The sequence below is a fragment of the Streptopelia decaocto genome, assembly GCF_964273445.1.
Source record: "Streptopelia decaocto genome assembly, chromosome: 11".
Taxonomy (NCBI): domain Eukaryota; kingdom Metazoa; phylum Chordata; class Aves; order Columbiformes; family Columbidae; genus Streptopelia; species Streptopelia decaocto.
In genome coordinates this window covers 368725-395488 of record NC_138666.1, presented here as the reverse complement: position 1 = coordinate 395488, position 26764 = coordinate 368725, and the positions used below count along the sequence as shown (strand labels likewise).

Sequence of the window (26764 nt, the reverse complement as noted above, 5' to 3'; positions counted from 1 at the left end):
GCTCTGCCACCCTCACCCCAACAAGTTGCTTCTCAAATTTAAGTGGAACCTCCTGTGTTCCAGTTTGCACCCATTGCCCCTTGTCCTGTCACTGGTTGTCACCAGAAGAGCCTGGCTCCATCCTCCTGACACTCCCCCTTTCCATATTGATCCCCAGGAATGAGTCCCCCCTCAGTCTCCTCTTGTCCAGCTCCAGAGCCCCAGCTCCCTCAGCCTTTCCTCCCACGGGAGATGCTCCACTCCCTCCAGCATCTTGGTGGCTGCGCTGGACTCTCTGCAGCAGTTCCCTGTCCTGCTGGAACTGAGGGGCCACAACTGGACACAAGATTCCAGGTGTGGTCTCCCCAGGGCAGAGCAGAGGGGCAGGAGAACCTCTCTGACCTACTGACCACCCCCTTCTAACCCACCCCAGGTCCCATTGGCTTCCTGGCCACAAGGGCCCAGTGCTGGCTCATGGTCACCCTGCTGTCCCCAGGACCCCAGGTCCCTTTCCCCTACGCTGCTCTCCGACAGGTCATTCCCCAACTTAGCTCATAGGACAGGTAAACCTGAGCTGAGTCCTACCCTTGCTGAACTTCATCCCTTCAGGCAGAGATATGAAAGGCACCCCACTGGTTTGAATTGGCTCACCTTCTCATATCTTCAAATTACCTTTTTTAAAACACAAAGACATATATAAATGCTAAGGTATTTTAAATACTACTTAAACCAGCCCTGCTAGATCTGCTTAACTCCTAAAATTGTAAGTCTGACTTGTAAGGCAAAGAAGTGCTTCTCTACACACTCTTAACTTTTTTTGCTATTTTTCTTCCTACCTGGCTGCCCACTAAAAAGAAAATAATGTATGACAAAAACAAACGAACAAAATAACCCTAAACCAACAAAAGACAACCACCAAAACTCTAGAATCTGCAAGTGAGCACAATCCAAACCAGCCAAGGCAGGTATGCACGCCACATAGTTCTTGCCAAAATAAAAGATGAAGACAAGTAGTGCAAAACGCAAGTAAACCAAATTGTGAAGCCATATTGGCTTTAGCCACATATGTTAAACAACGCAGTTACCAAAGGCTGTACACACAGCCTTCAAAAACACCAAAGAAATATACCTCTCTTTATGACTTTTTTTTCTTTCTGCACATCTCGGAACCAGACTAATAATTACAGTCCACAGGACTGTCTTTTCAGTAGCTCCTCTGTGCCCTTCCACTGTTTTTCTCCCTCCAAAACTAGTCTCCATTTTCCTTTGAAGCTCTTGACTGCTGCCACACCTGCAACACCAGAGGCAGACATTACCATCATCAGATTATGTGAGACTGAATAAAAGCAATGATGGAATTTAGGGTCCCAGAAACACCAGTCTAATGTATGAGAAGAGACGCCACCAGCAGATTGCATTTCCCAATACAGCCATCGCAAACACAAACTGAACATGAGTTCCCCTACAAGCAACAAGGGACAAAGCACCCAGATCTGGAATCTATTCAAATTTCTACCCCACAAACCTATATATTGCTTTAGAGAACCCTTTCTGCTCTCTCCTGTGCCAGTTCAGCTGCTCCCAGCAGAGTCCTCAGGGCTCAACCTTGTGCCCCCTTCCCCAGGATCCCCCAGAAGCCGGGGAGCTGCTCTGGATTCTGACCCATCCACCACCAGCAGAGCCCAATGAGGGGCTAATGACCGAGAGGCCACACCTGAGGGGGAGCTGCTCTCCTGATCAGGCCTTAAGAGACAAACCTCTAATTTAAACACAACTGGGCTTTTTATTTGTGGCATCTACTCAGGGCCCCGGTGTGCCACTTCAGGCTTAGCATAGCGCGTAGTGCTTTTTCTGAGAGCCCAGAAGTGGAGCAAAACATAAAAATGGAACAGATGGATACCAGTGCTATTTTTAACTACCACAGCCGCAGCGATAGGTCCCTGAGGAAAAACATGTTGGTGCTTGAGGCTGGGCAGCAGGCCAGAGAATTGTGGTCAATGGGGCAGAGTCCACTTGGAGGCCTCTATCTAGTGGGGTCCCTCATGGGTCAGTACAGGGGGTGGTATTATTCAATATATTCATCAATTATTTGGATGAGGGAATAGAGTGACTGTCAGCAGGTTTGCTGATGACCCCAAGCTGGGAGGAGTGGTGACACTGGAAGCTGTGCTGCCATCAGAGACCTGGACAGGCTGGAGAGTTGGGCAGGAAAAATTTAATGAAATAGAGCAAGGAAAAGTGTAGAGTCTTGAATCTGGGCAGGAACAAGCCCAGGTTCCAGCGTAAGTTGGGAATGACCTGTTAGAGAGCAGTGTAGGGGAAAGGGACCTGGGGGTCCTGGGGACAGCAGGGTGACCATGAGCCAGCACTGGGCCCTTGTGGCCAGGAAGCCAATGGGACCTGGGGTGGGTTAGAAGGGGGTGGTCAGTAGGTCAGAGAGGTTCTCCTGCCCCTCTGCTCTGCCCTGGGGAGACCACACCTGGAATCTTGTGTCCAGTTGTGGCCCCTCAGTTCCAGCAGGACAGGGAACTGCTGCAGAGAGTCCAGCGCAGCCACCAAGATGCTGCAGGGAGTGGAGCATCTCCCGTGGGAGGAAAGGCTGAGGGAGCTGGGGCTCTGGAGCTGGACAAGAGGAGACTGAGGGGGGACTCATTCCTGGGGATCAAGATGGAAAGGGGGAGTGTCAGGAGGATGGAGCCAGGCTCTTCTGGTGACAACCAGGGACAGGACAAGGGGCAATGGGTGCAAACTGGAACACAGGAGGTTCCACTGAAAGAGGAGAAGAAACTTGTTGGGGTGAGGGTGGCAGAGCCTGGCCCAGGCTGCCCAGGGGGGTTGTGGAGTCTCCTTCTGTGCAGACATTCCAACCCGCCTGGACACCTTCCTGTGTCACCTCATCTGGGTGTTCCTGCTCCATGGGGGGATTGACCTGGATGAGCTTTCCAGGGCCCTTCAGCCCCTGACATTCCGGTTCTACCCGAGCACCCCCCCCCTCACCCCCGCTCTCTCCTCACAGCCTTTTCCCGCCTCCCGCGCGCGGTGGCGCGAGCCCTCAGTCCCGCCCCCCGTTCCTCCCCTCCCCCGGCACGAGCGCCCCCTGCCGCGTCGCGCCGGAACTGGGTCAGCGGCCGAAGTGTGCCGAGGGGGCGGGGCCGCGCCGCCGAAGGGCGAAGAGGGCGGGCGGGCCGCTCCTGCGTCGCGGCGTGGTGACGTGTGGTGACGTGTGGCGTGTGCGCGTGACGTCGCGGGCGGCTTTCGTCCTGCTCCCGGTCTCGCCCTCGCTCGGCCCGTCCCGGCCCGCGCCCGCCGCCCGCTGCCGCCATGGCGAACGTGGCCGACACGAAGCTGTACGACATCCTGGGGGTGCCGCCCGGGGCCTCCGACAACGAGCTCAAGAAGGTGCGGGGGAGGGGCGGCGGCGGCCGGGAGAGCGGACGGTGGGGGAGGGGCCGGCTTGCCCCGGGCCGGGTCCCGCGGGCCGGCTGAGGGGAGCGGGCGGTCCCGCCGGGGGCCAGGGGAGCGGGGCTGAGGGGGGCCCGGGGAGCGCGGCCCGCCCGGCCAGGCCTGCGGGGGAGGGCGCGGCGCCGGGGAACGCGCCGGGAGCCGGCTGTGCCGCCCGGGTAGGCCGCGCCGCGGGGCCGGGCAGGGCCTGCAGCGCTGCGGGGAGCGGGCGCGGGCCCGGCCGTGCTCCCCGGCCCTGGCTGGCGCCCCGGCACTCCGCTCGTCCCGTCCGCAGCCGGGAAGGGCCTCGGGCTGCGAGACGCCGGTGAGGCCCCGCGGATCCGCCCCATTGTCCGCCCCACGTGCGGGCCCCGCTGCGGTTTCGTTTTGCCCGTGGATTCGATCCCTGCTGGGAGAGCTGAACAAAGAGGCGACGGGAACACTTGGAGCCGGGTCACCGGTGGCACAGTTCGCTGCGGCTGTTTAATTCTGTATTAACTTTTAGGAAAGGACTTAATGACCATTTAGTCGTGCGGGGGGTAATTAAGCAGCCGGTTTGGGAGCAGCGAGCTGGGTGGTGTTGGGATCCCAGCATCGTTGTGCAGGGGGAGGCGTTTGCGGTGTGGAAATAGCGTTAGAGGCGGAGGGCGTGCGGGGAGGAGATAGTGCCGGGCACCAACGCCAGCCAGTACAATATGTTGGGGTTTTTTTCTTACTGAATTCTCTTAAAGGTATCTGTGCACAGCGAGAATGAAAATCTGACAGTAGTTTTCCCCTTGTGCTGCTCAATATTAATTGCTATAGATTAGACTTATGGAATGTAAAGTTGCCAAGTCCCTGCAACACCAAGAAGTTTGTCAAGGTTTTGTTGTCAGTTGTCACATGGGATGCCTTATTAATAAGATATTTTAACTTATGTAACAGGAAAACAAATAGGTAATAGCTCAGTCAAAACTAAACGAGAGAACAGGCTTTACACCTTAAATTTACCTTTATTGAAGTTATAATGTGGTGCCAGTGTAGACCTGGATTCTGGATCTGTTTCTGATTAAGTAAATAATTGTGGCTTCCTTGGCCATGGGTGGTCTTAAGAATTGCTCTAAACGGGAATGCTGTTATCAGCAGAGACATGAGAGCACTCTCGTTTTAAAGATCACCACGCAAGTTCCTTTTTCCTGATTAGATGATGTTATGCAGGTTTTCAGTTTAGTGCTCTGTGGGTCGTCTTTGGGTTTTGGTTGTTGTTGTTTGGGGTTTTTTCCCCTTGGTTAGCTGCCTTAAAAATATGTGGGGAAAATCCATTACTGTTACAGAATATGTAGGTTTGTGGAAGATTATTCTTTGTTACTGAGAGGCAATTTGTGCTATAAGACCTAAGATTTTTGTTCTGTATGCTTACTGTGGTTTAGAATATTTGGCTTGTAATATCAGTGTGCTATTTTTGTTTCATTAGTTCCTTATCAAACTTCGTTTCTTGATTGCCAGCAGAACTACATGGAGTATTTCAAGATAATCATTAAAGTGAAGTAACTGTGCAGATACAAAAAAGGAATCTGACTTGTTCCAGTACAAAATGGAAAGCTGTGATCTCTGTCAAGCTTTGTGTGTGAAGCTCTGTCAGCATTGCAGTTCTAAAGAGCTGGTTTAGATGCTCAATTCTACAGAAACAGAGCTTGTGAAAAATCCTCTCGAAGAACCAGTGTTTCGGTTGTTTCCAGTTGCTTCACTGAAGCTTTTTTATATGTATCATTAAAAAAAAAAAAAAAAAAGGACTGAATACCATGTAATTTATTAGTATCTGTCCCCTGATTGCTACTGGGTGGTGTTGAGGTAGAGTGGGGCAAGAGTTGAGGTCTTTACTGTCATAAACGCAAATTGTAGGAAAACTCTCTGCTTGTCCTGTTGTTTGCTTTGATCCTCTATGAGCAAAACAGATGAAATGCTGCTGTGGAAAAAGTGATGGTCCTGAGAGTCCAACTACTGGTCAAAAAAAAGCGTTCTGAAACATCCTTTCTGGAGGTTTAGCTGTGCTTATTCCTCGTACTGTTTCAGAACAATGAAGTTGAATAAAAGCAATGACCTATACAGTTGTGCACATGTAACTCATGTACTTAGTTCGAAGTGAGGAGAAATCTTCCATTGTTTATAGGTGAGGCCGAATAAAGTGATGATTTTAGGATTGACCGTCGGTTGGCGGTGGAGCTGAGGCAGCCATTTTTTTGTTCATGTGTCGCTGTGATTGAGGTGAAAGACAAATGGGTTGAAACTTAAATTGTTGTATTGTAGGTTTTGAGTGGGTTCTGTAGAGTAAGTCCTTTTAATGAGAGTCCAACGTGATTCTTCCTGTAAGATAATGAAAGTAAGCAGGAAAACTAGTTCTAGCTATTGTGTGCTATAGTTGTGTTTAAATCCAAATATGGTTAATTTATGCATATAGTAATGTTAGGGTTTTTTGTATCACTTCAATTTATGAGTGATTTTGAAACACTTGTGTTGTCACTCCACTTTATTAGGGTTTTCTTTCTTCCTGAAGACACTACTTGTGTTTCTCAGAAAATAACTGATTAATCAAAATTGAAACTAATTTTGTACCTCTTTCAACTAGGCATACAGAAAGCTGGCCAAGGAATACCATCCTGATAAGAATCCAAATGCAGGGGACAAAGTAAGACTCTTTGTTTTTCAACTCCTGTAGTTTGTTATAACAGTAGCATCTGAGGGACCAAACACAGGTGTTGGGGTGTTGCTGTTACAAGTTGCTCAAAAATAATAACTGTGAGAGGGAGCCCTGTCTTGTCTGCTTCCCAATCTCAAAATTACCAGTGTACCTCATGAAAAAAATGCAGCAGTTGGCTGAGTCAAATTGGTTGAGAAAGTAACGCTGAGGGAGAAGCAGCTTCTCTTCATCTGCTGGGATGATGTCAACTGGCATTGGCATCTGCAGAGGTGTTTGAAAAAGATAGTCAGTTTTCCAGGTTTTTCCACTGTTGAAAAAACCATGTCCATGTGGAGGTTCTTCAAACTGCTGCAGCTTCAACCAGGTTACATATGTGGGAAAGTTGAATTAGATTTGTTATGCTAATATAATTTTTCAAAAGTCAATTAAATTGACTCAGCTGGTTCTCTAACAGAACTGAAGTTCTAATGGTTGCTCAGAGGTGAGCAGAGATGACTATGAAAAGCTATTCATTTGTTTTGAGGACAAACACATTAATTTGCATTTTAGTAAGTTGCTTGTTTGTTAGGATCTTTTAAGTGTAACATGTAATTGGGTTTTTTTTGCCTCTTGGCTACTCCAATATCGCAGTTGGGAGTTTTCTTTGGATGTATTTTTTTTTGTTGTTTGTAAAAAAACTGTCTTATGCTAGGCACAAGAAAGAACAAAGTCAATGAAGTTTTGCAATAAAATGTCATTTTATGGTAAGAGGTAACAGAACTAAGCCCCAGTCTGACTTTTAAGTCTCATGTATTAGAATGAGGATGGAAAACTGCTCTATGTACCTTCTAAATTGGGTGTTAATGGCAGGCAAGCAACAGTAGTAAAAAGCTCCCTTGAAGTTCTAAATTATCATGCACTGTCTTGACTCTGTTCCTCTTCTAGTTCAAAGAAATAAGCTTTGCCTATGAAGTATTGTCAAATCCCGAGAAACGTGAATTATATGATAGATATGGAGAACAGGGTCTTCGAGAAGGTAGCGGTGGAAGCAGTGGAATGGACGATATTTTCTCCCATATCTTTGGTGGTGGATTGTTCAATTTCATGGGTGGGCAGAGTAGAAGTCGTAATGGCAGAAGAAGAGGAGAAGATATGATGCATCCACTCAAGTGAGTATCTTGATACTGCAGTTTGGACTTTGCAGCTTTCCTGACCACATTTGACTCACTGGCGTTCACAGCGTGATACCAGCTGCTGAACGTGAACTGCACAATCACTGGGAATGTGTGTGGTGGGTTTGATTTTTGTGGTGGTTTGGGTTTGGGTTTTGTTTTGTTTTTAAGCTGTGCTTGACTGTCGTGTCTGTGTTTTGTAGATCTCTGCTTACAGTCATGACTGGCTTTTTCCCTGCTGAGCAGGTCCTTTCTAAGTTCTTAAGTCAAGCTGCATCTTTCCTGTGGTTGGCAAATCCTGCTTAGTAAAGTCTGTTTACTTTTACATGCTTGCTTAGTTTAGTAGCTAGTATTGCATGCTGTGTTGTTAATTAGCTTTGGTTTTGTTGTTATTTGTGAACACTGATGCCAGGCAACCTTTTGAGTTGAAATTTCTATCCACCAACAGACCCTTTTAGGAGAAATACTAAATGTGTTCATAAATGTCTATCAATATAGGAAGGTTATTGAAGTTTGATAGTGTATTCAAGAGCTTCTATAAAAAGTTGAAACATGAACAAATCTAAAGAATTAAGTGGCCTTGGGTACATGTTAACCCCTCCCCACTAAACTATCTCGTGTGGGAAGCCCAATATAGTAATAAGTGTTCTGTATTCTTATGTGTGCATGCTGGAAGTATTGTCAGGACTGTCTAGAGAGGTTTCTTTCTCACCTGCCTGGTAGAATTTAAAACAACCAACCAACCATGAGGAGATAATAAAATGTAAAATGCTAGATGAGCTTGTTTCCTAGTGAGAAACACAAGCAACCCTATCTTGCTGCTTCTGATTAAATTACAGATTTTTTTTCTGAAACTATGTTCAGGATTACATGTGTATATTTATATGTATGGAATATTTTTAAATGACTTCTTGTGAAACCTGAAATGGTGCTTTAAAATGTTATTTTATTAGCAGATTTAGTCTTTTTATGAAGATCTGTTTTTCTTTAATTTGTCCTAGGCAAGTATTTTAATTACATGGGGAAAGTAAGTTGTTAAATGATAACTTTATTTTGTAGAGTCTCTTTAGAAGATCTGTATAATGGAAAGACAACTAAACTACAACTTAGCAAGAATGTCCTTTGTAGTGCATGTAATGGGTAAGTTTTATGTTTCTCAGTTCTCTGGTTGCTTTGTTGGCAAAATGGTGTCGTGAAGTGTCTCCTACATCAGATCTGTCAGTATTTGAGTGTCTGGAGCCTGCTCTCAGAATAGAAAATTGTTGAACTTGAGTGATACTGTTGATGGAACTGTAACTATTCAAGGGCTTTGTTTGGGGGGAGGAGAGAACCTAATTATAATTGGCAGTGCAATTAGGCACGTTAACCTACTGATGCAGAGGGTTTTTTTTTGTTGTATGTTTCTGAAAAAACCTACTTTTCATGCAACTGGTGCTTTCTATTCCAGGCAGGGAGGGAAGGCTGGAGCCGTTCAGAAATGTAACGCTTGTCGGGGTAGAGGTGTCCGTATCATGATCCGACAGCTGGCTCCTGGCATGGTGCAGCAGATGCAGTCCGTGTGCTCTGACTGCAACGGAGAAGGTACGTCAGGATAACCCTGTCACTGCATCAGCCTCCTGCCGAAATCGCGGGAGGAGCTGACCTGGGACAGTTGTGCTCCCGTCTTGTCAGTTGGGTCTTTGATGACAACATGGAGAAATTGTTTTACTCAGAACAGCAGCAACATTTAGTGTTTAATGTACTGAAAAGCGGTTTGGAAGCTTGAACAGTAAGGATTGATTCTTTTTTAAAAAACTTAGGTTTGGATGTTACTTATTGCTATTACTTGTGTTAAAACCGAAATCTTGGCTTTTACTTTTAGGAGCTCTTTGTCTTTTTGCAGTCTTCTAATATCCAAGGACAGGTTTGGCTTAAAAATGGAAATCTAAAGTTGCATTTTTAACCTGATCAGATTAAGATACCTTTTGCTGAATTGGTTGTGTTTGGGGGAGCAAGTTCAGCACATGGTCTGTGCTTCATGCGATTCCTTTTTAGAGCTGCAGTTTGCAGAGAGTCATGTAACCTTGTAGATGTTACTATTCACAGTGCCCTGAAATGTTGGAGTTGTATTTTGTGACTAGTCAAAACATTTAATAAGTGATGTTGTTTTGAACGTTTTGTTTTCACAGCTTACAATACCTAACCTACGCATTGAGTAGTTCCAAATGCATCATAATGTTATGTTTAGTTTCACATACAGTAGTTTACACTGGCAAGTTTAATGTCTTAAGCCAGTTGCATCTGCTTGTGGCACTTAAGGAAGTATTGGAAATAAGTACTGAAATTGTACAGTGCATGTGGCCTAATATTTTGGTTACTCTGTACAAAGACAATAGCTTACCTGAAAAATAAAGATGAAATAGAGAATTTAAGCTGCTTTGGAAAGTCATCCTTCAGTTTGCTGGAAAAAGTAATTGCCCTGCTACAGGAGACAGACAATGTGAAAAACTGTTCCGTTTCAGAATACAAAAGCGAAATCCCTTATGTGTGAAAAAATGCTCGATCCTTCTTGTGGGAAGACCCTTGGCAGAAGCTGTGATTTGACCAGCTCCCTTCCCCTTGTTTTGTATGCAAGACTCCAGTTTTACTGGCTGCGTTTCCACAGTACTTGGTGGCGATCAGTGACCAGAACCCATCATCTGTTCTTTGCTGTTGTTAACGGAAGTGGAACTAAGTTTCTGAACTTCACTGAAGTAGTTTAAAATTTGTACTCTGACTTTGAAGGGTTCGGTTTGGTTTTAGACCATCCTTTCTCTTATAGTTGCCATCTTTCAGCATAACAAGGAATGGAAAAGTAGGTGCTTTTGTTTTTGTAAGAGTAGTAAGTTGAGTGGCAAGGAGACTGGAATCAAATTAAGACTTAAGGAAACTAGAAGCTATAGAAGTCTTATTTTGCCTTTCTTTAAAGCACACTGACTTTTCAAAATCCGTGATAAGACAGCTTGGAAGGTTACATGTATGTTTGTTTGTTTGTTTCCTTCCCCCTCTTCCAGCTGGTGTGGATTGAGCCTGGCTTTCCTCTTGGCAGCAATTCTTAAAGCAACATCTCAATTACTAGTTGTGTTGCGTGTATTCCTCAGCATACTTTATTTATTTATTTATTTTAATTCAGAATTGGATGCAATTACAAGGAAATCTCTGCACTCCAAATTTGTCTTTCTTTAGGTGAAGTAATTAATGAAAAAGACCGCTGTAAAAAATGTGAAGGGAAGAAGGTGATCAAAGAGGTAAAAATACTTGAAGTCCATGTAGACAAAGGCATGAAACATGGGCAAAGAATTACATTCAGTGGAGAAGCAGATCAGGCTCCCGGTGTGGAACCAGGTGATATTGTCCTCTTACTCCAAGAAAAGGAGAATGAGGTAATGCTTTTGAGTTTATATTTTAAACACCTTTTATCCTAGTCTTTCATATTAAAGTGATATAGACGGCTGTTCATTTTAAAGTAATTTGTGCAGTTGCATCTCTGGGAGAAATGGTGAATAGCTTTTAGTAGAGTGACAGCAAGTAACGTGGCTTTCGTGGTGCACCAGAACAAACTTGGCGAGTCTGTAGCCAGAGGACGTGCAGATTCTGGTGCTTCGTGCTGCCGATAAAAAGCAGCTTTCCCAGGTAGGCTTGGGCTGAATGGGTAGAGTGGATGCAGGGAAGAGCCGTTCAGGGTGTTAACTGCAAGCTGCTTGTGACGCTAACAAAATTCTTCTGGCGTGGCAGGGAACTCCTATTAAAATGGCCAGATGGTGCTTTCTATCTCTGCTGCTGTGGTTGTGGAAATATAACTCTGAATGCTGATGGTACTGATTCGTTTAACAAAACAAAGAACCACCATTATTTTATATGAGTTTAAGGCTTATGCTTACTGCATTCTGAAGTGTATACATTGCACTTTTGAATTACATATTGCAATTTATATTCTTTGTTAAAACTCCCTTAGGACAGAGTTTTGAATGCTGTTGTTTAGAAAAACCAAGTCTTACTCTGATGAAATAAGAAATAGTTTGTGTTATACTCTGGAACAAATGTTAAATGGAATGGTGGGGGGAAGTTCTGCTCTGACACAAAGAATAGCACTGGGTACAAAATTAAATTTCAGTTATATGTTAAGGAGATAATGTTGGTCATCTGAAAATGAGGTACTGTGTAAGCTTTTCAAAGCTGCATCAAGGACTGCTAATTTGCCAGTTAGTTTTGCATAGCTCTTTACATACTCTTGTCTTCTTTCTTCTGCAATACTGGTTGGAACAGAGCATTGCAGTTGATTTTTGACTATGATAAGGGAGAAACAGGCTGTAACAGAACAGTCGGATGTGCATGACAGCTGCAAACTCCAGATGGTGGATGTCACTTCTGTCTTTGTCTTCTAATGAACTACATCTAGTTTTACAGTACCATTCTGAAAAATACCTTGTGTCCTAGTAAGTAAAACCAGACTGTGAAGCTTTTAGTGTTCTTAAAATTGCCCTTGAGGTGGGAGTCCTGGTTAAGCCAGGGCTAAAGCTGACATCTACTGACTAGAGTCCTGAGTGATATAGCTTGAAGATCACGTATGACAGCTGTGGACTAAGCGATCGAAGCCCTGCGGTCGATCAGGTGGCCAAAGCAGCGGTGCAGGGTGACTGTTAAATGCAGGAAACAGAGTGGGGGGGTGTGCTCTGAACTGTCGGCAGGTTTGTTCATAGGCTGCTTGTGTAGGTGCTGGGGGTGAGGCTGCTGGTTTAACTGGAACCTGGCAGCACAGCACAGAGTGTGGTTTCACTTACCTGAGGTGACACTTGGATCAGGCACAAAATTTCCAAGAATATTAAGCTATTTTAATTAACAGAATCAAGTTAACTTTGTATGAAGGCTGTTGCTCTGACATTGAATTTTAAGACTAAACAATAATGATGAGTCGTGTGGAGGTTGCATTATAGGACTAGACAAGATAACTGCTGGTTTGGGGTTTTTTTTGTAAGGTTTTCCAGCGGGATGGGAATGACTTGCATATGACGCACAAGATCGGACTTGTTGAAGCACTGTGTGGATTTCAGTTCACATTTAAGCACCTTGATGGACGTCAAATTGTGGTTAAATATCCTCCTGGAAAAGTAATTGAACCAGGTAAGCTTGACTTGATAATGATGACTTTTACTACACTTTTGTGATTCTTGAACACTTAATCTCTTTCTTGTTGTCCTGTTAAATGAACCTGGGCTAGAGAAATGAAGAGAACTGTGTAGAGAAAGATTTGTTCAGAAGTAGCACTCTCTAGCTTCCTTCTCTTTGAATTACAGGCTGTGTTCGCGTAGTTCGAGGTGAAGGAATGCCACAGTATCGCAATCCTTTTGAGAAGGGGGATCTTTACATTAAATTTGATGTTCAGTTTCCTGAAAATAACTGGATTAGCCCAGAAAAGCTTTCAGTAAGTATGCAGCGTGTGCGTTGTACCTCACGTGCGTGCTTTCAGTGCTTACATTTAGATGCAAGTACAATTGTTCTTATGTTGTTTGTGGGCAAACATGTAACTTGAAAATACCTGTTGGAATATGAATTTATGCATCCTGTGTTTGAGCTGTGCAGATGTGGGGCAGGAGGGAGAATCTTCCTGCTGCTGTGTGATAAGTTTTCAGAGTACAGCTGTATTTACTGATTGCACTTGGGGTCGGTGATACATGGAGCTCTTGGTTTTCTTTAAGTGGTGCAGGGTTCACATCAGCGTAGACTTGTAAACCAAACCTGCTCCAAGAGGGAGTCGTGGAGTTGTGGGAAACTCTTGAAGATGTAGATGCAGTACTGAATGCACTTCTTTTTTGGGGCAGGAACTTGAAGATCTTCTCCCAGCTAGACCAGAATTTCCCAATGTAATTGGTGATGCAGAAGAGGTAGATCTTCAGGAATTTGATACCACTCGTGGTTCTGGTGGCGGCCAGAGACGTGAAGCTTACAACGATAGTTCTGATGAAGAGAGCAGCCATCACGGACCTGGGGTACAGTGTGCCCACCAGTAAACGTTTGTCTAAAAAGTTGCACAAGGATTTTCTTTAAAATTTTGCCTGACTTGTTTTCAACAATCCAGCTGGATTGTATAAGTAATCCAGATGAACCAATGGACATCTATTGCTGTATGTGTAACTTTTAAATTGGTCTATAGTATCTACAGAGTGTAATTTAAACTAACCACAAGCTTACATCTTCATTTTGACTGTGTAGCAGAATAAAGCACTTGAAAGGAAGACGAGACTCCTTTTCACATGGGTTTTAAGTTTGTCCTCGTATCTGTGCTTGATTTTTACCAGTTTTGTGTAGATTTTAAGTTTCATCTTTTAAATTCAAATTCTCCATTGTAAAGTTTGTGTACAACTTGTCCTGAGGCTTGGTATTTGGCTGCACCTGCATAAGCTGCTACAAGTAGAATAAAGAATTTCATAGCCTGTATCTATCATCTAGATGCATGGTAATTGGGCTTTGCACATAATGGGTTTAGAGCTGACTGGGAACAATGGAAGACTTAATTAGAAGTGGTTGTAAGTTTTTTCTACCATCTTGTGAACGGTTTCTGAAATTAAATAAAAGCAGTTGGTGTATAATATATTCCTTTTGCCTTGTAGCTCTTACTCGCCCAGTGCCTCTACCTGGTCTGTGTATGAAGGTGGTGTAGCTGGTGGACGGTTCATATACAGGGGAGGCTGCAGGTGCTCTCAGACCAGGCTGCAGTGAGATAACTGTGTGCCGCATGTATACAAGTCTTGTCTTGAAATGAGCTGTGACTAAACGAGTGTGAGGAAGCTGCAGCCATTTCCCTTTGCATGAAGAGAACACAATGATATTGGAGTTCACTCAAGATCACAAAACCTTTTAAATGCAGCTGATTAAATCCCCAACTAACAATGTCTTTCTCTCAGCCTTTAACTCCAGTTCAAAGCATGATCCAGCCTGACTTCTAGAGAAATGTTTCCACTTTGAAAAAAGTCTCTGTAAAAATAAACATTATGGTTGATTTAACAAGAGATCAGTATTGTATGTGACAAAAAAATGTAGAACCTGGAAGCATACTAAATGTAGATGGTTTTGTGACTTTTTCCAGTAGTTGCACTTTGTTTTAACTATTGAGACACTAAGTTCCCCAGCTTCAATTCTGTTCTTCTTTATGTAAGAATACCACAACAAAGCAAAACTGTGACCTTAAATAATGATTAGGTGCAGTGAGTTGTTGAAGCACTTTGTTAAATGTGTGTGTGAACTTGGGCTGCTGAGCTGCTTCTCCCCACGGAGTTTCTGCCCTGGTGAGGAGGTTGGAAGATGCCTCTACTTTCCTTCACAAATCTGTAGTGTGAATTGTTTAGTTATTGCTGAGATAGTTGTTGATGCTTTCCCAGTGAGGCTGGGTGGGAAGCTGCATTTCAGTGTTGCTGAACATCTTGTCCTGGACTCTGAAACCTGAAGCAAGAATAAATACTGTTTCACCTCTGTTTCAGTATTGACCTTTTATGCTGTGGCATTCTCAGCTGCTGGGCCTTGACTTTCATTTAGTGAAACTTCAGGCTGCTTTTCCTGCAGCTGTGGTTACACACCGATCCTTTCTCCTGCTGTATTTCTCCTTAACCTGGAATGCCTGAACAATTAAAACACCTGTTTCTGCTTTTGAAGTAGTAGCTTTAGGGTTTAGCTCCTTAGAAACCAGAGTGTGTATTCTATTAACTTCTTATCTCCTTAATTTCAAATTCCTTTTCTCTGGGGGACAGAGGAAGGACTCGTGGTGAAGCAAAGGGGCCGAGGGAAGGTTGGTCACTGTATGTAGTGCGAGTTTGTCCTGTCTCAGTCCTGGGCTGGCATTAATTTAGGCTCCTGACAGCATCTTGTAATGAGTGGTGACTTCAGTTACCTGCATTATCTGTATTTCCCTTTACAAAGTAGTGTAGAAAAAAGTCACATAAATTCACAATGTGTACTGTCTTGGTCTCAATATTGAAGTTGCAAGCAATGCACTGTGACAATTACTAATGCTTGAGTAGTTTACTGATGAAATTTAATACTTTAACTGGGCCCATGTGACTGTCCTATGAATAATCAAATAAATGTGAGTGTTCTCAGTAATAAACAGCTGCAGCTTAGGTACTTTGTTAGAGGTGGTACTATAAACAAATTAGTATCTCTCTGTGCTGGGGGGGGAAGAAAATGCCACCACCAGAGCTGCATTAAACCCATTTTTTTAGTTGATACTTTTTAATATCTTTAATATTGGCCTCAAGAAGCCAAAAGGAAAACAACTCGGGTGGTCCTGTGGAGCTCATTTTGTGCCACCTCTTCATGCATCCACAGCGACTAAAACTGACTGCAGGTTGACTCTAGAAAGCCTGATCTGTCCTCTCCCAGGGTGTTGCCAGCGAGTGTCTGTTGGTGACCGTGGTTCGGTGCTTGTTCACAGGACGGGGGAGGCCAAGTTCTTTTGAAAAACAGGTTTGCAAAGAGGTCAGCAGTAACCAGTGGAAGGTTACTGCTGCTTGAAGCCTCCCTTACCAAATCTAAAAGGAACACTGTGGATATAAAAAGAATTCCAGAGAGTTCCTCCCTCAGTGAGAAGTCCGAAGGATGACTTCAGTTGACTGAAGATCCTTGTGCTTCAGCACAGTGAACATCCCGTCAACTCACTGTTGTGTCAAGGCCCAGAAACACTTTCCCAGCTCTTAGTAGGAGCCTTTTAGTCACAAAAAAGCTGATCTCTGAATCACAGCTCAGAAGACACTCGAGATCAGGCTGGATCACACACGAGCAGCTCCTCCTGTGATGTTATCACAATAACAACACAGGCCTGTCTTACAAAGCGTAGCTGAAACTGGAAAAGCTGCAGGCACTGCAACTTGAGCTACCTCAGTGAACAGGTAAACCATTCACAGTGAAATGTCCATTTAACCGCAATAACCAACAGCTGATACCCCATTGATGGAGCACTCATATCAACTTCAGGGAAATTCAACATTAATTCAGGTTAAACTACTGAGTTACAGAACTATTCCTTTTTGTAAACATCATGTGTAATGTGTTTGAATGAGAGATCTGTTCCTGTATTTTCTGGTTACCATGCAAGAGCACAGTTTTAATGCAGGTTTAATAGTGTTTTAACTTCACATTCTTTACCAGTTTTGTCTCCCATGCCTTGGAAAACTTTCTATTTTTTCCTTATTTGAAACTTGTGACTTTTTGCTTCCTTAAATGCAGCAAGGGTAGAAACAAACAGAAGAAAAACAGATGTCTTAGTTCAAAGGGCAGGAGTCTTTCATATCACCCCTTGCTGCACTGAGAACACTTGAACTGAAACCACTGGCACAGTAAAAGCCAAGTGCATCCTCACCTTCTAAACATACCGGAGCAGCAGAGTGACCGCTGGACCAGCATCTTTACCTGGGAAGACAGGAAAAACCTTTCCTACACGTTCCTCAAGAGTACGTGAGCACTACAAAACTGGGGTTGACAGTGCGCCCGGGTCAGTACTGCACAGGACCAGAGACAAGTGCTGCTCTGTGTCAGTCACACATGCTGACACACAACTTAAGTTCCATGCCTTAAAATGCTATTTAAGAATTCAGCTTAATTCCAGAATTAGATTCAAGGAGAAAATTAAACATGAGTAGAAAACCAACAGTACGTTCTGCTCGGGACGTGCAGGAAGAGGCATTCGAGAGCTCTATGCTTGGGAATAGCTCTGATGAAAAACAAGAATATCAGGAGTTAAAACTTTACATGCAAGCTATTACTGTTCATTTTGCGGTGAACTGAGGTTGGGTGTTAACTAAGCCTTTCATTAAGAAGTTGGAGAAGTGGATTTTCTGCTGCTTTTTGTATCCTTCATAGAGAAAACAGGTATTTAATAATACACATCATACTGTAAGCTTTTACTGAAAAAAAATTACTGGGTAGTATACAGCTTTATTAAAACATAGACATTCTCAAAACACTTCAGAGGCAGCAAGCAAGGGCTGTCACGAATACTCTGCAGTCACAAGACACTTCCATTAATTCATTTTAGCTGTTGCCTTTCCATATAGTACAGTCAGCTCACTCTAAGGGGGAAAAAGTCGTTTTAGTTCAAGCTGCCCAACAGAACTGGGAAGAAGAAAGAGTGGCTATTTATTCTAAAGGCAGCGGTGAGCAAGCGCTCGCCCCGCTGCCCGCAGAGCCAGGCCACGTCAACCAAACCAGCCTCCAGACCTTCAGCTTAACTCAGCTGCACTCAAGTCTACACACCTGCAAGACTGTAACTGATTAATATTTCTTCTATCTAGATAGATTTCTAGTGGTGCACGTTACTTCATCCCGAAGCCCAGGCACCCTCGTCCTCAGGGGAGTCGGGCACCATGTGCTACAGAGCTCTGTTCCACTTCATCCTGCCTCAGAACAATTATCTTCCCCCAGCCGAAGGTCAGTTACCGTTCCATTGCAGCAGAGAAGGAACAGGAGTGTAGTTCTCACGCAGCAAGGGGCACAGAATAGAGGCTATCAAGGAATCGAAACTTGGCTTCGTAAGCCGTGGTGAGCGCACGATGGAGCGCAGCAGTTTGCTCACAGGGCAGCGGGGACACCAGCGCGGTCTGCGGGGACTGAGCTTGTGCCTCTTGTCCCTCGGGCAGTTACCAAACCGCACACGCTTGTGTGAGTCATTTACTTTGCCAAGTTATCTGCGTGCAGCAGTTCTTCCCTCCCTGTTCATCCCTCCAATTTACAACCACCAATTTAGGTTTCGCCTCCCAAGGGGTAAAGCACTGAGAATTTGTATTTGTGACAGTATCTCACCTGAAAACCTGAGACTAGGCCTCTGAATATCTATATGCAAGCCAACTTATTTATATGTGAGCTTACCACTAAGTTATGAATACGCTGTATTGTGTCTTGTCTTAGCAGTTGCACATCAATATTATGGAGGTCTCCACCAGCCGTACAGAGTGTCTAAACGTGAAAAGAAACAGTTTTAGGATAAAAATTATTCTGAAAGTCTTAATTTGCATGGCCAGCTTTCCTGAAAATCACATGCTTCCCTGCTACACAGCAAAACTGTATTCTTCCTTTTGTTTAGCAGCAACTTATTTAGGGATAGCAAGAGATATTCCTATCAGACTCTTCACAGTTTATCAATTACTTTAAGACTAAAATTAAAAAAAGATTTTATAGCATACCTGTCCATCAGCCAGAGGAATGTTTACAAACGGAACAGTTTTATCCTGGGGTGCTGATTTGCTCCTCAGTACCATGCCATGAACTCTGCCACGAGCGGGTTCTGTTCTGCAGACACCGTGGTGTAAACCAGCACTGGAACACAACAGCGTCACCCTGAGCCTGACTCCCTTGGCTCTGCAGGAAGCTGCCAAGCACAAGTCGTCAAGCATTTGCAAGTAGCGGCAAACAGAAAGGCAGCGGTGTTAATTGTTTAGAGACAATCCAGCCCCAGCAGCATCTCCCAGCACCGCGCGGTAACGAGTCGTGACCATTAACGCTGTGGTCACCTGTTCTCCGGGGTTACGGGCCAGCCAGCGAGCTGAGGTCCGACCACACAGTGACGAGAATATCCACCCTCCCATGGCTTTGGAGAAAGGAAACTTCACGGCCCAGGGTTTCAGATAAGAGGTGTGCTGTGTCTGTCTCCCGCAGATGGCGGTATCAAGAAATACCAGAGGTACAGGCCACGCCTTGTGGCCTGCCAAATTCCTGAGCTGCTTTCACAGTACAGTTGTCCTTATGCCACTTCAAAAAAATGTAAGATTTGGGTATCTTCTGCATGGAAACAAGCCTCTGAAATGCACAGCAGGCCAAGGTGAAGCTCAACCACTGGCTGGTTCTAGGATCCGGTTAAGTTACAAGTTTTCTAACCCCTCACTTCAGCTGATGACTCTGCCAAAGCCAAACTTAGGCTCTCAGAATTAGTTTAAGCTGTAAACTACACCTTAACAACAGCAGATAGGAGTAGAATTTATACTCCAAATCGGCATGGGGTGGGTTGGTTTGGTTGGTGTTTGTTGGGGTGGGTTTTTTTGCTCTCTCCTCTTTGGTTTGGTTGTGGTATCAAATCCTTTACACAGTATCACAGTATCACAGTATGTTTGGGATTGGAAGAGACCTCAAAAGCTCATCCAGTCCAATCCCCCTGCTGGAGCAGGAACGCCCAGGTGAGGTCGCACAGGAACATGTCCAGGTGGGTTTTGAATGTCTCCAGAGAAGGAGACTCCACCACTTCCCTGGGCAGCCTGTTCCAGTGCTCTGTAACCCTTACTGAGAAGAAGTTTCTTCTCAAATTTAAGTGGAACCTCTTGTGTTCCAGCTTGATCCCATTACCCCTTGTCCTATCATTGTTTGCCACCGAGAAGAGCCTGGCTCCATCCCCATGGCACTCACCCTTTATATATTTATAAACATTAATAAGGTCCCCCCTTAGTCTCCTCTTCTCCAAACTAAAGAGACCCAGCTCCCTCAGACTTTCTTCATAAGGGAGGTGCTCCACTCCCTTAATCATCTTGGTTGCCCTACGCTGGACCCTCTCCAGCAGTTCCCTGTCCTTCTTGAACTGAGGGGCCCAGAACTGGACACAGTATTCCAGGTGTGGTCTCACCAGGGCGGAGTAGAGGGGAAGGAGAACCTCTCTCGATCTACTAACCACCCCCCTTCTAACCCACCCCAGGTCCCATTGGCTTCCTGGCCACAAGGGCCCAGTGCTGGCTCATGGTCACCCTGTTGTCCACCAGGACCCCCAGGTCCCTTTCCCCTACACTGCTCTCTAATATGTAATCTCCCAACCTATACTGGAACCTGGGGTTGTTCCTGCCCAGATGCAGGACTCTACACTTGCCTTTGTTAAATTTCATTAGGTTATTCCCCGCCCAACTCTCCAGCCTGTCCAGGTCCCGCTGGATGGCAGCACAGCCCTCCGGCGTGTCAGCCACTCCTCCCAGCTTGGTGTCATCAGCAAACTTGCTGATAGTACACTCAATTCCCTCGTCCAAATCGTTAATGAATATATTGAATAATATTGGCCCCAGCACTGACCCCTGAGGCACTCCACTAGATACTGGCCTCCAACTAGACTCCGCACCATTGACTACCACTCTCTGGCTTCTCTCCCTAAGCCAGTTTGCAACCCACCTCACTACTCTATTGTCTAGACCACACCTCCTCAACTTAGCTGTGAGGATGCTGTGGGAGACTGTGTCAAAGGAAGAAGTGAAGTGAACATCCCCACTGAAAGCGGCTGGTGTGACTGGCTCACATCCCTGCTCCCAAGTTTAGTGGCAGATCATTAGGATCTATTAAACCTAGGCTGATGATGATTGATATCATGACTGATAGTAATGTAGATATATAATGTCTTGGTATTTAACGAAATTATTTATTAAGAACAAGGTGAAAACCCCTTACCTTTTAGATACCTTTGCCATGGTTTTGAAATTTGTGGCACCACAATCGGGAGCAAGAGACTTCATGGTGTCAGTCGTAGCTGTGGAAGAGAGACCAGACCTAAAGAGAACAAAGGAAAAACAAAGCGGTTGTTGGTGTTGTTGGATGTTTTGGTTTTGTTTTTTGATTTTATTGTATTTCGTTCTCATCTAGTGCAGCGTTTCAGCAAGGATGGAGAGAGACGGCTGGGGAATCAGAGCTCGCTGGAGTGGCCCAGGACAGAGCTTGTCTGAGTCCCTGTGCAGACAGCACGACGGGAAAGGGTGGATTCCGCTCGCGGAGAAGAGGGGGCGGCAATCCCTGAGCTGAGCACAGCGCAGCACCCACGGCTCTCTGTCTGAGCGCGCAGAAAGCTGCTTGGGAAGTTTCTCTTTCAGCAGGAATTAATCGTTCTAGATTACTTCTCAGGATATTTGTTCTGAATCCAGAGAACAACATTTTTCCAGTTTTGGATTTTTGCTCAGAAATCTTGATGACAGAAGTTTCTCTCACTCTTATCTCCCTTTTCCCACGCGCATTTTGGAGATATAAGGGCACGTGTTTTTGGCCCAGTGATAGTGCACTTGAATAAAAACAACCTTCAAAGACTGAGGAGTTCGACTTCCCCAGGCAAATCAACCTTCCCTAGTTTGATTTTGTTGAGCCAAAATTTCTATAATCCCAATTCAAGGAAATAATTAAACCTGGCTAAGATTCTACATTTTTCTTTTAGGCACATTAAACACTGATACATTATTTAAACTGCATTTCTCTGGAGGGAGCTGCAGAGTATCAGAGGAAGTGCCGGTGGGTACAAGCTCACACATGGAACCGCAGGGGTAGCGGGAGCTTCACAAAACCCAGATATCCGCCAGTTCTTTAATTCATTAGATCTTACGGTGGGACTTGAACGTGATCCGTTGTGACTGTAGGTCACTCTCAGGTGTTTTTGCAACTGCATATTTTCCTGCTAATGACACCTCCCTTTCGGCTACATGAGGGCAAAGGATTACAGAACAATGTATTGCTCCTAACAGAAAAAAGATGTTTCCCTGCCGCACTCTGCTCCACCGAGCGTGGTTTGGGAACCTGTCCGGCTCCACGGGTTCGGAACTGAGCACCGTGCACGGCGGGAGCTGCACCAGCAGCTCGGGGCTGCGCTGGGTCAGGACCCCGCGGCGTCGAGCTGGGTACGGACACAGCCGTGGCCTCAGATCTCAGCTGCTTTAGCAGAAAAGAGCTTTATTCAGCGTTCACAGGTGAGTTAAGCTCTCAGAGGCCAGTCTTACCTAGAAAGAGGGGTCGTTTTGCCACTGAAACCAGAGGCCAATGAAACCAACGACTTCGTTTTGGAAACCTGAAAATGTATATGAAGACTGCAGTTAAAGAAGTGGCATTTTAAAGCAAGATGATAGTTATTACCAGGGAACAATAGTGAAAGGATTCTGATGAAAAAGATGAGCTCAGCCCCATAGTGCTGCCTTTTATATAGTTCTGCATATACATAAAATGGCAAATACACATTCCAAAACAAGAGTTTCATAACACTAAAATGTTTTTGTTCATACTGAAGGTCTGTACAAACAACCACCTTTCTAATATATACCCTTCCAACTTGTAAACTCTTCTAATTGATGCCTGTAGCTCTGCACATAATCTGTCTGTGTTCTCATCCTGCTCCGCGCTGCAGCGTCGTGCTGAGCTGGTACCACCAATGCAGCTGCGCTGCTGGGTTCAGACATGGGGCGGACAAGAACGCACAAGTCATTCAAACCTGGAAAAGCACGTTTTAAACCTTACAGAGCGTTTTCTTTTAAAAAAATAAAAGCTTCATCAGAAAGTGGTTCCTCAAACCATCAAGACTTTTGGCAAGTCAGAAGAGAATGACTACACTGGTATTTGCAAGTCTGCACGAATGAGTTACCAGAAGTGCACATACCATATTCCTTTATGAAGTTAGTTTACTACACAGTTTAGCCTTGATTAATTTGAAATACATTGAATTTAACCCAACTGATTTTGCAAACAAACAGCAGGTCTGGTCATGGATCCCCCAGGGCTCAGAGCAGCTCAGAACTGATTAAATCCTTATGCTGCTCATTCAGAATAAACTTACTTTTTTAGACATTTTCTTTGCAGATGTATGCTTGGCATCTTCATATTGAACAATTGTAGTTACCTTAACTAGAAATACATTAGAAAGACAAGGAAAAATGTCATGAAGAGCACAAAACATCACTTCAAACCCATCTCCCCAGGCAGTGACGTGTCAGTTCTGCTGCCTGACGGGCCTGGGACCGAGTCCAGAGCCAACGACGTGTGTTTGTCACAGACCCGGTGACACACAGGGCAGGAAAAGACACGAGAGAACCCCACAAAACAGGATCGCATTTCTGCGGCAGTGTCCCTCTTGTTGCATATTCTGAAGAGAAATGGTATTGTCCTTACAAACCTCAGTGGGCAGGAGGTCAAAGGGAACCTATGAGAAAACAGGGGTGACTTTCCGGCCTCTCCTGCCACACTGTAAAGCACCAACAAGTCATTTATATCTGTCTTTTGTCACCACTTTCAGTGATAAATCCAAAGGGCAGGAACTCTTGTGTTTTAAACACCTCAAGAGCAGCACAGCTCATGATCCTCCACAGCAAATGCTGGGGGACCTGTATGTTATACTTCTAGTTATGCACTTTTCCCTCTTATATCCCTCCAGCTTAACATTCAGTTTAAAATTACTCAATTCAAACCAATTAAATAAAAACAGAAATTAAACCCCAAGCTATATATGAATGGACTGACTTGCCTTTCCTGCTGTTGGTCCTCACCGGTTTTGGATTGGGTATGTCTTCCAGAGAGCAGTCAGCCTGCAAGAAACGTTCACCCGACACGGGAAAGTCAACAGATTTTGCCCAGTAAATGCATATTATCCCACAAAAGACAGTGGCCTAAAAGGGCATTTAAAAACTGACCGAAGTGGGACTGGCTCAACACTAGTTTATTTTTCCAGAAACATCTGGACTTCTGCCGGCAGATGACCCTAAAGCTTTAAGTACTGCCCACAACTGCACCGTGGCTGTCTGTCCAGCCTTTTCGTATCATCTTCTATTTAAACAGACAGCCAAACCACATCACTTGTCTGAACTGTTTACAGCAGGGAGAGGAATTCTGTTCCGTAAGATGTGATAAACTTGAAAACACACACTTACCACCACAGCAGCAAGAGCCACTTCCTCCCCTCCTTCCAGACCTGTAACTCAAGAAGGTTTAGCTTGTTTATATAGTATTACTTGCATAATTGTTATCTGCAGGTTCTTATCCTATGGACTATGAAGCTGAACAAGTAATACAGGATTGAACAAGATTCAAGTCTTGTAGGACAGTCACTCCTACAAAACAACAATTAAAATCTTAGGCTGTTTCAGCATGTTTAATCTTTGCAAGGATACTAAGCATAGTCACACAGAATACAACCCAAATTCAAAGGAGAAAAAACCCCATACATTGCTCTGCTGAAAGTCAATGCTTTTGGGCAGAAGCTTTCAAGACAGACACAGAAATGCAGATGCAGCAAAGGCTTACAGCAAACTCAAGTTCTTCAAGAGTCTTAGGTTTGGTCTTTGGGCAGCCCCTGCAATTTCCAGCTGAAAGGCAGACTCCAAAGACATCAGTTCTCACCAGAACATTCATCCAACACTGACCACATCCCACTGCTTAAACTGCTGCATAAATGCGAGGCTAAAATCAAACTGGTTCACTCATCGTCACAGGTAGATGACAGATGAGGAAGGCTCACAGAATGTGAGGGGCTGGAAGGGCCCTGGAAAGCTCATCCAGTGCAATCCCCCCATGGAGCAGGAACACCCAGATGAGGTTACACAGGAAGGTGTCCAGGCGGGTTGGAATGTCTGCACAGAAGGAGACTCCACAGCCTCCCTGGGCAGTCTGTAGTAAAAGACTTCAGATTAACAGAACACAAAATCTCTGGGGGCGGAATGAACAGACAGAAAAAAGTGCTTAAGTTTTTATGCACACAAAACTCCAGCCTTGTCATGATTCCTTGTCTCTTCAGATGACTGAGGAGCACACACAAGGGAAGGTTCCAGGCTGCACACACTGCCAGCTCCACAGTGGTGTCGGTGCTCAGTCCCTGCACTGCGCACCCTCGCCCGCTCACTGTGCTCGGCACACGTGGCCAGCGCTCATGGCGGCACAGAGTTCACCGGTTTTCTGGTATCGGCCAAGGGCACATCCCACTGTGCCATGAGGATGCTGCAGGGAGTGGAGCATCTCCCGTGTGAGGAAAGGCTGAGGGAGCTGGGGCTCTGGAGCTGGACAAGAGGACACTGAGGGGGGACTCATTCCTGGGGATCAAGATGGAAAGGGGGAGTGTCAGGAGGATGGAGCCAGGCTCTTCTGGTGACAACCAGGGACAGGACAAGGGGCAATGGGTGCAAACTGGAACACAGGAGGTTCCACTGAAAGATGAGAAGCAACTTGTTGGGGGTGAGGGTGGCAGAGCCTGGCCCAGGCTGCCCAGGGGGTTGTGGAGTCTCCTTCTGTGCAGACATTCCAACCCGCCTGGACACCTTCCTGTGTAACCTCATCTGGGTGTTCCTGCTCCATGGGGGGATTGACCTGGGTGAGCTTTCCAGGGCCCTTCAACCCCTGACATCCCAGGATTCCGTGAGCTGACACGCGTCCCTCGCAGGTCCCACCACACTCACTCACTCAGGAAATCTCTCCTTCTCATGTTCCTGACGGCAACCGGCATCTTCAGCAGCTCCACTGCAAACGCCTTCTCAGCAGTTTGCAAGAGCGAGCTGAGCTCTTCCTTCATCTCCTGGATGTGTTCCTTGGCTTTAAAACAAAACAGGCTTTCATTGCCACACGCGTTATGCATTTTCAGGTACAAGCGCTGCTGGAGCCGATTAAAAAAAATGAAGTGAAGCAAACGTGTCACCCGCAGCAACCGCCCCGGGGGGCGCAGGTGAAAGGCGACTCAGGCTGCCGAGAGCGGGGACGGGAGACGCGGGACGGGCAGGGACGGGGCGGCAGCTGCACTGAGGGGAGGGCGGCGACCGGAGCCCCGTGCACCACCCCCGGCCCGGCCGGTGCCGCCGCCCCCGCCCGGAGCGCAGGGCGGCCCCCGCCCTGCCCTACCCTGCTGGTCGAAGTCTCTGAGGAAGAGCGCGAAGCGCTGCTCCTTCTTCTGCCGGCACACGGTCCCGCGCTCCGGCCCCACGCCCGAGTCGCTGCTGCGCCGCTTGCCCGCGGCCTTGCGCACGGACACGGCCATGGCTGCCGGCCGCGGGACACCCGCCCGGCCCGCGCGGCTTTTGTACGAGCGGGGGCTTCTCCCGCCCCTCTGCCCGCCCCGGGCCCGGCGGACACACCCCCGCGGCGGCCCCGGCCCGGGAGCGGCGGCGAGTGGGGGACGCGGGACGGGGATCGCGGAGCGCGGGGATCGCCGGGCGCGGGGAGCGCGGGGAGCGGGGATCGCGGGGATCGCGGGGCGCGGGGATCGCGGGGCGCGGGGAGCGCGGGGATCGCGGGGCGCGGGGATCGCGGGGATCGCCGGGCGCGGGGAGCGCGGGGATCGCGGGGCGCGGGGATCGCGGGTGCCCGTCCCGCGGTGCCCCGGCCGGGCAGACCCACAGGGGCCGCTGTCCACGCCCGCGCTGTCCCGGCGGCGCAGCGCTAATTGTGTTTTGTTAATTGGTTGGGAGCGGGGCCGGGCCGGGCCGGGCCAGCCCGGGCGGTGCTGGGAACCTCCGCTGTGTGCGGGGTCCCTGGTCAGAGCCACCTTTGTTTTGAGCTATTTCACCGCTGCTCAGCAGAACGCGCTTCCCAGCTGGCGAAGTGAGTAACCTGCTGTGCCTGGTGCAAACGATGACAGGTTGTGTCAATCTCAGGTGAAGAGAGTATATAATAAACATGTAACGATGTGGAACGTTAGAAAGGCGTGGCGACATCAGTATTGAACATATAAAACCATTCAAAGCCGTACCCTTAAAAGCAGAATTCCTTGCAGAAACTTACCATCTTACATGCAACCAAATAGAAAATCACAGCAGAGGTATATCAC

At 46.3% G+C, this 26764-nt stretch overlaps 2 protein-coding genes across 2 annotated transcripts; one reads left to right on the top strand and one right to left on the bottom strand.

Moving 5' to 3' along the window:
* The first annotated feature begins 3191 nt into the window (after window positions 1-3191).
* DNAJA2 (DnaJ heat shock protein family (Hsp40) member A2) lies at window positions 3192-13857 on the top strand. Its single transcript, XM_082062835.1, has 9 exons — window positions 3192-3378; window positions 6026-6085; window positions 7022-7245; window positions 8308-8388; window positions 8696-8829; window positions 10453-10649; window positions 12243-12387; window positions 12561-12688; window positions 13086-13857. Exons 1-9 carry the CDS (start codon window positions 3301-3303, stop codon window positions 13272-13274), a joined length of 1236 nt encoding a protein of 411 aa, XP_081918961.1. The 5' UTR covers window positions 3192-3300; the 3' UTR covers window positions 13275-13857.
* A 3313-nt stretch (window positions 13858-17170) lies between these two features.
* On the bottom strand, window positions 17171-26034 carry LOC309444754 (borealin-2-like). The gene is made up of 10 exons (XM_082062836.1): window positions 25840-26034; window positions 25408-25536; window positions 23886-23926; window positions 23483-23543; window positions 22799-22866; window positions 21972-22039; window positions 20665-20763; window positions 18435-18567; window positions 18121-18207; window positions 17171-17324 (listed from the first exon to the last, which is right to left on the bottom strand). The coding sequence occupies exons 1-10, from the start codon at window positions 25973-25975 to the stop codon at window positions 17277-17279; spliced, it is 870 nt and encodes a 289-aa protein (XP_081918962.1). The 5' UTR covers window positions 25976-26034; the 3' UTR covers window positions 17171-17276.
* Window positions 26035-26764: the final 730 nt, after the last annotated feature.